This window comes from Mus caroli, unplaced genomic scaffold (genome assembly GCF_978045245.1).
Source record: "Mus caroli unplaced genomic scaffold, Mus_caroli_1 scaffold_7, whole genome shotgun sequence".
Classification (NCBI taxonomy): domain Eukaryota; kingdom Metazoa; phylum Chordata; class Mammalia; order Rodentia; family Muridae; genus Mus; species Mus caroli.
Window position 1 is genome coordinate 35,140,543 of NW_028227262.1, and position 13,836 is coordinate 35,154,378.

Sequence of the window (13,836 nt, forward strand, 5' to 3'; positions counted from 1 at the left end):
TTAGAAGGTGTGGCCTGGTTGGAGTGGGTGTGTCATTGTGGGAGGGCTTTGAGGTTTCCTAGTGTTCCAAGTCTACCCAGTGTGGAATCAAAGCCTCCTCCTGACTGCCTTCAGATCAAGATATAGAACTCTTGGCTCCTCCAACACCAAGTTGGCCTGCTGGATACCATGCTTTACCACCATGTTGATATGAACTGAACCTTTGAAACTGTAAGACAGCCCTGATTAAATGTTTGCCTTTGTAAGAGTTGCCTTGGTCATGGTGCCTCTTCACAGCAATGGAAACCTAAGACATCATGGCACCAGTAGGTCAGGCTGGCCTCCAACTCAGAGATCCACCTGCCTCTGCTTCTAGAGTGCTGAGATTAAAGGCATGCCCCACAACCACTCAGTACCAAGATATAAAAGTTTTACATCTTTAACTTATGCATCTCTTTGGGGTAGCACCTTGAGAACAGAACGGCAGCTCCTGGAGTTGGTTTTCCAGAACCAGAGGTTCCAGAAGCCTGAACCCAGCCCAGCCCAGCCCAGCCCAGCCCAGCCCAGCCCAGCCCAGCCCAGCCCAGCCCAGCCTTTCTGCTTTTGTTCCCTGTGTGACTTCTTTCTCCCTACACATGCTCTTGCCATTTTCTGGGACCAGGGCCAGTGTTTTGTTGTGCAGTGTGTGTGTGTGTTTGTGTGTGTGTGTGTGTTTCTTCCTAGGAAGGCTGGCTCAGGTATTCCCTGCAATTGGGTAACGTAAGGAGACTCTGGCTCTGCTGGATCCCAGTGGTGCTAATAGAAAATCATGCTTCCCAAAACATGTCCCCCAGATCTGGGCAGATTGCACAGAGGACTGTGGACAGATTGTCACAACAGTACGAATACCTCTTTAAATAAAGGGGGGGGGGGCTGGCGAGATGGCTCAGCAGGTAAGAGCACTGACTGCTCTTCTGAAGGTCCTGAGTTTCCTGAGTTAAATTAAAAAAAAAATATATATATATATACATATATATATAATGTATTTGAGTAAAATTATAGCTGTCTTCAGACACACCAGAAGAGGGCGTCAGATCCCATTACAGATGGTTGTGAGCCACCATATGGTTGCTGGGAATTGAACTCAGGACCTCTGGAAGAGCAGTTAGTGCTCTTAACAGCTGAGTCATCTCTCCAGCCCACAAATAACTCTTTATCCAATAATTCTAATCATCTGACCTTGGCTTTGGGGACTTCCATATTTGAAATGATGTGCAGTGACTACAGTTTCATTTGCCTTTTAAATAGCAGTCATCTCTTAATCAGGAGGAAAATAAAAACAGACAGAAGCCGGGCGTGGTGGCGCACGCCTTTGATCCCAGCACTCGGGAGGCAGAGGCAGGCGGATTTCTGAGTTCGAGGCCAGCCTGGTCTACAAGGTGAGCTCCAGGACAGCCAGGGCTATACAGAGAAACCCTGTCTCGAAAAACCAAAAAAAAAAAAAAAAACCCAGACAGAGAAAAGTTGTAAGTTCAAAAGCACTCACCTGTCTTCCAAATATCATACTTTTCTACTCTCTCTGGCTTCTGATTCCCCTCCAAATTATTTTTTGTTTACTGTAGTGGATATACATGTATACACAGTGAGCACTGGACAGACACCTGAAGGCTCTGTAGGTCTTCCAAACCCAGATCTCTGCCTTACCCCAACCCTTCATCCTCAGCCTCAGCAAACATTACCTCATCCTTATGGTCAGGGTTTTGCCCATTGTGCTTTTCCGTGTATCCCAGCTGGCCTTAAACCTCGAGCCAGGCATCCTGCTTAGTCTCATGAGTGGTGACATTACAAGTGTGCACCAAAATTCCCAGTTTGTCCAACAGTTTTTTTTTGTTGTTGTTGTTGTTTTTTTGGGATAGAGTTTCTCTGTATAGCCCTGGCTGTCCTGGAACTCACTTTGTAGACCAGGCTGGCCTCAAACTCAGAAATCTGCCTGCCTCTGCCTCCCAAATGCTGGGATTAAAGGCGTGCACCACCACCGCATGGCTTATTTTTCTTAACAGGTGAACATTTATACGTCTCTTTTCTTGCACTGGAGTCCTTCCAGTGCAGTAATAAAACCTTCCCAAACACTGGAGCACAGTTTGAGCCAGGGTATAATGAAAAAAGGTTAACTTAACCTAACTACAGGTCTTGGAACCGGACCACAGCCTTTGACATGGGGGAAGGGGAGTTGTCCTCTATGCCCCTGTCAAATGCACACAGGTGTAAAGCAGGGGCAGGGAGGAACTGAAGGTGTGGCTGGAGCTGTCTAGCATCAGAAGGGCGCCTCTAGCCATATCCCCCACCTCACGCCCTCCCCCGCCCAGCCCCTGCCTCTGGGATCCTGAGTCACAAAGGCGGTTGCTAGGCGCCGAGTGGAGAAAAAAAAAGCGGCAGCTACCCTGGAGCCTGCAATCTGCGTGGAGTTTAGTAGGTGAGCCCCTGGCCCGGATAGTGATGGTGGGTCCGGGTCCGGGATCCAACCGACGCCCAGGCCTTGGCCAGGGCCGTGTGGCTCCCACTCCGGGAGAGGGACTTCCAGGGAAAAAAGCCTGTTCTCCAAACACTTCAGCCTCTCAGAATCTTTTCACAGTTCACGAGGACTTCAGCTGCACTTTGGCACTGCCGCCCCCTTTCCCAGGTGGGGAAATCAAGGATCCAGGTTCCTTAGAAGGAAGGTGTCAATAAAAATGATGCCTTTTTGGATAGGGGGATCAAGTGTTCCCTGTGTGGGGATAACCAGTAGCTTGTATAGAATCCCTTGTTCACCCCCTACCCCTACTCCCTGTGATGCTGGGGACTGGGGCAGGATTTAAACCTTGTGTGAAGGGGTGGAAAGGCCTGGAGTCTAAAGCCTCCCATCCCTATTGGTTTATGCTGGACATTTGACAAAGCTGTTTTCTTTTGCTGTTTTTAAGATGAATCTATAAATGGATTTAAAAATATATATTATACTCTCCATCCACTTTGCCATGGCAGGGTGCCGACACTCCCTCTAGGTTTTTATTTTTTTGGACAAGGTCTTAACCTACGCCACCCAGGCAGTTACTGAACTCAGCAATCCTGCTTTAGCCTCTCAAGGCCTGAGATGACAGCATTGGCTACGTGCTTTTACATTCAAGGTCTCTAGCACTGGATGCCTTTCATAAGCAGTTTGGAATAGATAGCTTGTACTCGTGTCAGTGTCTCTCCCTAAGGCAGCCCAGATATATGAAACATAGCAGCTTGCAAAAGGACTGCATAGACTGAGAAACGCTATCTGCTGGAGGAAATCAGCAAATTAACTTCGTCAAAGGGCATTTTCATTTTGAAAAGTTACGTGTGTGTGTGTTGGGTCTCACTGTGGAGGTGTCAGCCTTTTGGTGACAGTAACTACTGGACAGTCTGTGTTGCTGCTGAGGGGACAAAGACTTAGCTGAAAAAAAGGACACTTGATGAGGGCAGAAGGGTGAGATGGATCAGAGCATACAACTTATACAGAAATGGCACTTGTAATGGCCTCCACATAAGAGGAAGGTGCTAAAAACAAACCAACCAACCAACGAACCAACCTCTGTTTCTCCTGAATTCAGTAGACCGTGTCAACTTGGAAGTAGAACGTCAGAAAATCAAAATTTTACTTGGATACTGAGTTAAAATATGCTTCCAATATGTAAGGAGAATTTAAGGTATTATCCAGTTGGTATCTTACATATAAAAACATACATACCTTTATATGGGGGAGTAAGTGAATAAATTGTAAAGGTTACCCTCAAACTCTCTCGCCTATGAGATGTAGCTCTTCCATGGGGCTGTGTAAGTCGCCCAGCGTTCTAGAGTTCTCTTCCATGAGAATGCTTTTAGGGCCAAGAGACTTTTGGGCCAGTAAGATTTTTTTTTTTTCCTTTTTTCGAGACAGGGTTTCTCTGTGTAGCCCTGGCTGCCCTGGAACTCACTCTGTAGAGCAGGCTGGCCTTGAACTCAGAAATCTTCCTGCCTCTGCCTCCCGAGTGCTGGGATTAAAGGCGTGCGCCACCACCGCCAGGCTCCAGTAAGATTTTTGTTTGAGGTTTTTTTTTTTTTTTTTCCTTTTTTCTGCTGTTAAGTCTTTGTTTTTTGTTCTGTTTTGTTTTGGACAGGGTCTCCTTATGTAACCCTGGCTGTCCTTGAGTTCAGAGATCACCTGCTTGCCTGAGACCTATTTATTATATGTATATATCTGTATGCTCAGGTACTGGTAGAAGATAGAAAATCCCCTGTTGGATGCCTGGAGCTGTAGTTAATAGACAGATGTAAGACGCCCCACATGGGAGATGGGAACCAAATTCAGGTCCCCTGAAACAGTAGCAAGTATCCTTCACTGTCGGTGCAGCTCTCCAGTACTCTTTGTGGGAGGTTTAGGGGGCTGGGTCTCACCATGTATGCAGTTCTGGCAGGCTTGGAGCTCACTATGTAAAAGTCTTGCCTCCGGCTTGTAATGATCCTCCTACCTTTACCTTTCAGGTTAAGAATATAGTAGGCATAAACCACCAATCCAGGCACTGTTTTATGTTGGATGTCTCCATAGCTATAGTGAAAACTGGAGGTTACTAAGAAGTCACACTGTAAGTAGTCTGCAAACTTTAAGGTGTAACACAACCTTTGGGGGGATTTGTGTATGTTCAAACTTCTGGACCCCACCTCGCATTTCTAATTCAGAAAGTCTGAGAAGGGGTCCCAAGAACTTGCATTTTTATCAAATCCTTAATGATGATGTTGAAACTGCTAGTTCAAGGGTTACACTTTGAGAGCTCTGATGAAGTACCAATTACAAATACTTGTAAAACAAGGGTGGTTTTCTTCTCCTCAACTAATGTCTCATCATGAAGTCCAGCCACTTTCGACCGACCCCCAGCCTCCACCCTAAGACATTGATTAAGATACTCCATTTCAGACAAATTCATATCATCTGTAGAATGGGATAATTTTCTTACAGGGGCTGGGAACGGTTTAATGAAGTTTTAGAATGCACAGCAGTTAGTTGCCAAACTCAGTGTCTTGCCCTTTATAGACCTTCTGACCCGTCAGGTACTGGCATCTGCCGTGCAACAACCACTAAGGTTGTCAGTAATGAGACCGCTGTGAATTTGCACAGCCATGCCTCTCCCCTTCCTGAAAGCACAGCAGGGAAATTCCATGTCTGATTCCTTTCCTTTAGGACTGTCAATGGCAGGCTACCAGCTCTGGTCACCATGGACCCCACTGGATGAGAGCTTCCAATGGCTGCGGCACACTACACCTACCCCTTCCTCCAAACACCCTTTTAGGGCCTCTCCTTGCTTCCCCCACACCCCCTCTGATCTTGAAGTGCAGTTGTGCCTTCAAGAAGTCACGCTTGTCCTAGACAGACCACTTGTGGAACCTGGAGAGAGCCCCAAGTTACCCTGTCACACATCAGAGCTCCGAGCTGTGAGTAACAAGAAAGGGGTGGTGAGGAAGCCGCAGCCAGTCCGCCTCAGTGGAGTGGATTCTGTTTTCGGTAGGGTCATCACAGCCCAGCCACCCAAGTGGACTGGAACCTTCAGAGTTTCAGACAAGTCAGCCTTCTGCAAAATAATCAGCAGGGAGCACCAGTGGCCTACAGGGCTCAAGGAGCCTCAGGTCCAAATGACAGTGACCATGTGCAAACAGATGCTACGCTCAATCCTCTTGCTGTATGCGACTTACAAGAAGTGCACCTTCGCCTTGCAGCACTCCAAGTAAAGGGTCCCCACTGGACCTCCACACCAGTTCTCTGGTATGTACCCAAAGCTCGCACAGACCTATCCACATAAACCAAGCTGACAGCACACCAGATCTTTTGCCTTTAGGTCAAGCTGTGGCAATTCAGGAGCTCCCCTTCTCCCTTTCTCTTCAGAAACAGGACCAACGATACTGAGCGAGGAGGAGCAGTTCTACTCTAAAGCTGGATGGCCGTTTCAAAGTTAACCTAACTTTGATGTGCACGTGTGAAAATGATTACCTTATCATAGAAATAAGCCAGCCTAGTGACCACACCTTAAATGCTGAACTGGTGAAGAAAGAGATGCCAAGAAAAGACAGGTATGGATCTCTGGGTACCAGAGGATGAAGGGGTCAAGAAAATCTATAAATGGGTTAAGGACTGATTTAAAAACAGCATTCCCTCCTCAAACCAACATGAACAAGGAAAACAAAAACAAAAAACCAACAACAACAACCCAACAAAACATAACTTTAATACTGGTATGAGTAAAAATATTAACAAAAATTAAATAATCTTAATGGCGCAGCGAGGAAGAGCCTGGCAGCATCTCTGAGACTGGGCTTCCTGGCAGAAGACAGAAGAATCCCCTATTTTAGCTCCTGATGTTCTATTTCTAATAAATTACAATTATTTTGTATGATTATTACAAATAGATTATAGGCATAATTCAAATTCATGTGGAAATAAATACTATATATACATATAAAGCCAGCACATGTTTGATGATGTCTTCCTTCCTTTTATATTAATAACCAAACATTTTAAAAGGGTAAAACATTTTAAACTGGCTGAGCAGGTGAAGGTCTAGAGTTTGAACCCTGGAACCCACATGGTGGAAGGAGAGAGCTCACTCCCATAAGCTGTCCTCTGACCTACACATATGCACAGTGGCACATATATGCCCATACACATATGTACAAAAATGTTTAAAAATTCAAGAGTAATGTTCAAGACCCTCCTGGTCAACATATCTAATACCACAACAGCAGGGCTAGGTAAAGAGACCCTGACACAGACCAAACCAAACACTGATCGTTGATAAGAAGGTTGAGTCATTCCTCCAGGAAGATAACAGTACGGAACACACTTTAGGGCACCTGAACGATTGCACAAACCTCAACTCAATCTTATCTAATCCTTGAATAATCACATCTAAAGTGAGGAAAAAGGTAGCTGAGGCAAAACTCTGAAACAGATTTATTTACTATTATAAGCCTAGATTTTAGTTTCAAAACCCCAAGGCTCAGCTAGGGCACCTGCACTGCACTGCACTGCAGCCCAGCCATGTTCATTCAAGCCAACGATGGATGCTACACTGGACTCCTGAACCAGGGACCTGGAGGTTAGACAACCTATGAAATCCACTGGGGAATTAAACACCCCTTCTTGTTGGACAAACAGGATGCTTCTGACTAGAAAAACAGACACCTGACTTCAAACCCCAAAGAGATGAGAGTCTGCCAGAGGTGAGCAGGGCAGCCATGTCGCTCGGCTCTAACTGGAGCTGTCGTCACTTTCATCACTGTCCTGGTCCTTCTGTCCATCACTTGCTTCATCTTCCCCATCCTAAGGGAAAGGAAGAAAAAGGCACTTTAGGCCAGTGCTTGAGACAGTGTTCTCACAGATGTACACTATACCACTTTTGTTCTTACAAGCAGTGAAGTTTAAAATGTTCTAAGCTAAAGCGGATGTCCCCCTTCTGTTTTATTTTTGTTTTGAGAAAAGATCTCACGTAGCTCAAGGCCTCCTACACTTGTGTTGCCAGGAAGGACCTTGAGTTTGTGAGCTTTCTCCACCTCCACCTTCTAGCGCCTCCAAGGGCTGGAATTACAGGCACATTCTACCATACTTAGCCCCCTTTTAAAATCTAAAATCTAATTTATTTTTTCCAGACAGGGTTTCTCTTCTCTGTATAGCCTTGGCTGTCCTGGAACTCACTTTGTAGACCAGGCTGGCCTTGAACTCAGAAATCCGCCTGCCTCTGCCTCCCGAGTGCTGGGATTAAAGATATGTGCCTGGCTAAAATCTGATTTTTTGAGATGGGCTCTCATGTGGCTCTTGACTGGTCTCATAGTCAGGAGATCACCTGCCTCTGCCTCCCTTGTGCTGGGACTATAGACATGAGCCACCACACATACTTAGTCCCCTCATACTACATAGTTCCTGATATGAATTATAGCCCAAAGCCATGGAGAAAGGTTTTTGTTTGTTGAAACAGGGTCTCACTGTGTAATCCTATCTAACTCAAAATTTGCTAAGTAGGCCAGGATGGCCTTGAACCCACCAAGATCCATCTACCTCTGCTTCTCTAGTGCTGTGATTAAAGGTGTAAACCACCACATTCAGCCCCAAAGATAATTTTAATACTGAACTATTTACAACTGAAGCAAATCTGCATGATCTTTAAATAAACCAAAGCTCTCTAGCAGTTCTTCAGGCACAGACCACAGAAACAAAGTCACATTATCAATTCAATATATAGAGCAAGCCTTCATATGGTACAACTCTGAAGGATTGTGAGTTCAAGGCCAGCCTTGGCTACATAGCAAGATTCTGCATACATACATAAAAGGAGTAGACAGGCAATATGCATATGTGTTGTGTGTACGAAGCAAAGGTTATCACGAGTCCTGGCGTATACCAACAGGAGCCCAGCGTGAAACTGATTTGCTCCTCCACTAGGACACATTATTATGTAGTGGAAGCATAGCACACTGAGTACCTCAGATCCCTATGAGAGTAAGCAGAAGAGGTCCATTATAGGACTAAAATAGAGCCTTAGAGCAGACTTCAGAATGCACAGTCTTTCTGTGCACAGCTTCTAGCTAACCTGCCTGGTATGCAACACTAATGCAAAACCTGATGCACACATTTTCTGTAGCTCACTTTAAATCTGCAATAGCCTATGTCCACAGGAAAAAAGGTGGATTTATATGATTTTATTTCTCTTTTGGCAGCTTGACTCTAGGCTTCTGCTTTCATGTTTCTATTTTATATGTTAAGATGAGTTGAGGGGCTGGAGAGATGGGTCAGTGTTATTAAGAGCACTGGCTATTCTTCCAGGGGATGTAGGTTCAACACCTAAAACCACATGGTGGCCTGCAGCTCTAATTCCAGTCCCAGGGGTCTAACAACCCTCTTCTGGCACCCACAGGTACTGCATGCACTCAGTGCATAGAAAAACACGTACAAAAATACTCATAATCATTCAAAAGACACACACACACAAAGAGACACAGACAGACAGACAGACAGACAGACAGACAGACACACACACACCCTCTGAAATGCCCTGGCATGGTAGTTCATGTCTTTAATCTCAGCCGTTGGGAGGCACAGGCAGGCAGGCAGGTCTCTGTGATTTTAAAGCTACTCTGATTTACACAGTTCCAGGTCAGCCAAGACTGCCAAACTAACAAAAGTTAAGACGATTCAACTATTCAACATTCTCATCACTTCTCCATTCTACAACACTTTCATATACAAGATCACAGAACGCAGGGTGCTATATTTGTTTGTACCACTTTGGTTTTGGTACAGAGGATTGAATGCACAAGAGTGCAAATGCTAAGCACATACTCTACCACTGAGCTATAACTGCCCTTAGGTTGCAAACTTTCACCATACTTTGAGAGGATGTAACTGAATTTTATGGATCCCAAAGCATTCATGTAAGCTTTTTTTTTTTTTTGTAGGGAATGGAGATGGGCACAGAATTATTTAACAATGGACACATAGAGAAAAATCCTGTACTCTGCTAACAAAGACTACTTAATAAAATGGTCTACCAATGCTAGACCAGCCTGTGTAGATACCTCTGTTGCTCTGTTCCTGGAGACGTGGGATGTCATGCCATCCTCACTGTCCTCTGCATTGCTCTCTGAGGAAGAGGGATCCTGGGAAATAATTTCTTCACCCTAATCATAGAAGAAGCAAAACAAACAGGATTATAATAAGCACCTTTATGGCTGGGGGAGGCTGAGTTTCTAGGTATTAGAGAAGAAATATTCTAGCCCTTCAACCTCTGACCTATCATTCAGGGAGGCACCATTCAGTTCCAGCTTTTTGAGATGCTCATGGAAATGATACATAATTCTCTGTCCATTTTTTGTATTCTAGTGTTACACTAGATTTTATACTACATGTTGTGTTGGTGACTCTGTTAGTGCCAAATATGCATCTAAATTGTCCCAAAGGCTAAGTCAGAACTTAGAAGAGAATCAAAGTTTGTGGTTAATGTGGGTTACATAGCAAGATCTTGTTGCCAAAATTATATTTCTCAGTGCCTCACGTACCACACACACACATTCACATACCACACACACTCACATACCACACACACTCACATACCACACACACTCACATACCACACACACTCACATACCACACACACTCACATACCACACACACTCACATACCACACACACTCACATACCACACACACTCACATACCACATACACTCACATACCACACACACTCACACACTCACATACCACACACACTCACATACCACACACACTCACATACCACACACACTCACATACCACACACACTCACATACCACACACACTCACACACCACACACACTCACATACCACACACACTCACACACCACACACACTCACACACCACACACACTCACACACATTACCACAGGAGCCAGGCCGGTCTGAGGAGTTGTCTGGACGCAGACCCTGGCTCCACTAGCTCAGAGCTAAATGGTCTGTGAAAGTTATTATCCTGAGCTTCAGCTGTCTCCAAGAAAACAACAGAATTGACGTCATAAATTTGATTTGAAGAAAGCAAACCACTCTTCTATTCTTTGTCATACTTATCATTATACAACTCAGAGAGGCTGGCGAGGCAGCTCGGCAGCTGAGTGTTAGTCACTGTTTTTACATGAGACCCAGCTTTAGTGGTAGCTCACAACTGCTTATAACTCCAGTTCCAAGGAACTCAAAACTTTCTTTTGGCCTGCTTTAGATCCTGCATACATGGTGGTGCACATAAACTCACAGAGGCACACATACATATACACTTTTAAAAGTTAAATTAAGCCCAGCAGTGGTGGCGCACAACTTTAATTCCAGCACCTGGGAGGCAGAGGCAGGTGGATTTCTGAGTTCAAGGTAGGCCTGGTTTACAGAGTGAGTTCCAGGACTGCCAGGACTACACAGAGAAACAAAAAACAAAAAAAGAAAAGTTAAATTCAAAACAACCCTTGGCTAGTATGAGCGAGAAGGACTTGGACCTTGGAAGTGAGTGGTGTTGAAATCCCACAGCAGTGTCTCATACACACAGGTCCAGATGAGCTTTTTCAGTAATAAGATAGACTGCTTTATGAGAAAAATTCAAAAGAAGTTTGTCCATTTAGGTAAATGTTATAACTCTGCTCTCTGTGGGGCTTATAGGTGTTCCCCTGGCACAGAGAAAGGGCTGTGCTGACCTGCCTCCTTGCTTTTGGTTTTTTGACAGGGCCTCACTATGTAGCCCTGGCTGTCCTATAACTCACTCTGTAGACCAGGCTGCCTCTGCCTCCCATGTGCTGGGATTAGAGGCTTGTGTCACGACTGCTCAGTTAAATGGTATTTTGAAAATATTTTTTTACCTTTATTTTTGTTTTATGTCTATTAGCGCTCTGCCTGCATGTGTGTCTATGTACCATATGCATGTAGGCCCATGGAGGAGTTAGGATCTCCTGAACTGGGGTTATATTTGTAAGCCACCATGTAAGTGCTGGGAATGGAACCTAAGTTCTCTGAAGGAGTGGCTAGTGCTTTTATGTTGTGCAATCTTTCCAGCCTTATAGTCTTAAACAACCAAAGATGGATAAGAGTGTTCTAGTTCCTTACACAAGTATTCTACCCCTGAACTGTATCTCTAGCCTCCTCTATTTACTTCCAATTTTGTGACAGCTTTGCTAAATTGCCTAGGCTGATCTTGAACTCACACAGTAGTTGGGCAAACCGTGAACTTGTGATCTTTCTGCATCAGCCTCAAAAGTAGTTGAGATTATAAGCCTGTGCCACCAGGCCAAGCTAAAAGCAGTCTTCTTAGAACAGTGCTTGGGTAGCTTCTTGTATTTCTTCTGATGCTCTTACAAAAAAATGGGACTGGGAGCTCATAACTGATTGTTTAAACTTGAGGCTTACCTGTAAGTCTCGGTTTTTGAGAGTACCCAACCAGAACGCCTCTCTACAGTTGTTTAGGACGAGCATGGCTTTGACTCTGCAAACTAACAGTTCCAGTGACTTTTTGAGTAAAGGCACATGCTTGGTGAGTCGTGTGTCCTGGCGAATCTGAAGAGAAAGAAATCATCCAGGTTTATCATCATGTATCTATTTCTTGTACAGAAATGTTTGAAGTTCTCATAACTGAACAGAAAGATGACATGACTGGTCAATGATGAACATGACATGTTCAATCAAAAAAGTAACAGTCTGATGAATACGCCAAAAAGAATGTTAGATTAAAAACTTAAGACTAGAAGACAAACCATCAACACCTCTAGTGCCTCTTATAGGCTCTGTTGATAATGATCAGCAAATCGCCCCAAGGCGTTTTAATGATAAGAAACAAAAAATTAGGTCTCGTCAGCCTTAAGCCCCAGAAATTCCAGCTTGGCTTTTTCTAAACATAAAACCAGGGAAGAAATGAGTGGCAAAAGAATCTGGTGTTTTCCCGGGGACCACAAGCCAGTTTCTAGGTTCCTTCAGACAAATGTTCAAGAGCTTCCATCAGAGGGGTTCTTGTTGTCATGTTCTCCCTCGGATACCCCAGTCAGGGTCTCATTGTGCATCTCTGACTACCCTGGAACTCACTGTTGACCAGGCTAGCCTTGATCTACTCACCTAGACCCACCTGATTCTGCCTCCCAAGTGCTGGGATTAAGAACATGTGCCATGATGCCTGGCTTATGGAAGTCTTTTAATAAATACTTAGATATTCCCACAAGAGACAACCAAGTCCTGAGGCTGACAAACTCTCAGATGGCTGGCTAGGAACACATCCAGGCTGCAGCAGTTACCTGCTACATAACAGTCCTCCCCCCACAGTCTGTGTGTGCCATCTAATTTTACATCAGCTTGACACAGCTAGGGTCATCTGAAAGGAGGACCTCAATTGAGAAAATGCCTCTACAAGTCTGAGCTGCAGGTAAGCCGTTTAGGACATTTTCTTAATTAGTAACTGAGGTGGGAGGGTCCAGCCCATGGCTGCTGGGGCCACTTCTGAGCTGGTAGTTTTGGGTTCTACAAAAAAGGAGGCTGAGCAAGCCATAAGGAATAAACCAGTAAGCTGCACTCCTCCATGGCCTCTGTGTCAGCTATTGCATCCAGGTTCCCACACGACATTAGTTCCTACCTTGGTGTCTCCCAAAGGATATGTAAGCTAATAAAACTCTTTCCTCCCTGAGTTGCTTTTGGTCAATGTTTCATCACAGGATTAGAAACCCTAATAGAGACGGAAGGAAAAGCCATCCATCCACCTGGGGATCCATCCCATATACAGTCACCAAACCCAGACACTATTGTGGATACCAACAAGTGCTTGCTGACAGGGTCCTGATATAGCTGTCTCCTGAGAGTTCTGCCAGTGCCTGACAAATACAGAGGTGGATGCTCTCAGCCATCCACTGGACAGAGCACAGGGTCCCTGTACTGGCTAGTTTTGTGTCAACTTGACAACAGTCTGGAGTTATCACAGAGAAAGGAGCTTCAGTTGGGAAAATGCCTCCACGAGATCCAGCTGTAAGGCATTTTCTCAATTAGTGATCAAGGGGGGAGGTTCCCTTGTGGGTGGTACCATCCCTGGGCTGGTAGTCTCGGTTCTATAAGAGAGCAGGCTGAGCAAGCTAGGGGAAGCAAGCCAGTAAAGAACATTCCTCCATGGCCTCTGCATCAGCTCCTGCTTCCTGACCTGCTTGAGTTCCAGTCCTGACTTCCTTGGTGATGAACAGCAGTATGGAAGTGTAAGCTGAATAGACCCTTTCCTCCCCAACTTGCTTCTTGGTCATGATGTTTGTACAGGAATAGAAACCCTGACTAAGACAGTCCCCAATGGAGGAATTAGAGAAAGATCTGAAGGAGCTGAAGGG

The 13,836-nt window shown here is 45.0% G+C and overlaps 2 protein-coding genes across 3 annotated transcripts in view; one reads left to right on the plus strand and one right to left on the minus strand.

Annotated features, from left to right (window-relative positions):
• Positions 1-2,377: 2,377 nt before the first annotated feature.
• Positions 2,378-5,935, plus strand: Fancd2os (FANCD2 opposite strand). 2 transcript variants are annotated; one of them, XM_021165024.2, is made up of 4 exons: positions 2,378-2,431; positions 4,480-4,580; positions 5,174-5,752; positions 5,873-5,935. In XM_021165024.2, exon 3 carries the CDS (start codon positions 5,182-5,184, stop codon positions 5,716-5,718), a length of 537 nt encoding a protein of 178 aa, XP_021020683.1. In that variant the 5' UTR covers positions 2,378-2,431; positions 4,480-4,580; positions 5,174-5,181; the 3' UTR covers positions 5,719-5,752; positions 5,873-5,935. The 2 variants fall into 2 exon arrangements, with proteins under 2 accessions (XP_021020683.1, XP_085696283.1); XM_085840157.1 differs by lacking the exons at positions 2,378-2,431; positions 4,480-4,580 and adding an exon at positions 2,438-2,638.
• Positions 5,936-6,321: 386 nt separating this feature from the next.
• Positions 6,322-13,836, minus strand: part of Fancd2 (FA complementation group D2) — a 64,015-nt gene continuing 56,500 nt past the window's right edge. Inside the window, exons 42-44 of the mRNA XM_021165022.3 lie at positions 11,894-12,040; positions 9,556-9,657; positions 6,322-7,306 (exon numbers count right to left, since the gene is read on the minus strand). Coding sequence (XP_021020681.1) covers positions 7,235-7,306; positions 9,556-9,657; positions 11,894-12,040 — 321 coding nt within the window. The 3' untranslated portion in view covers positions 6,322-7,234. The remainder of the gene's footprint in view (positions 7,307-9,555; positions 9,658-11,893; positions 12,041-13,836) is intronic.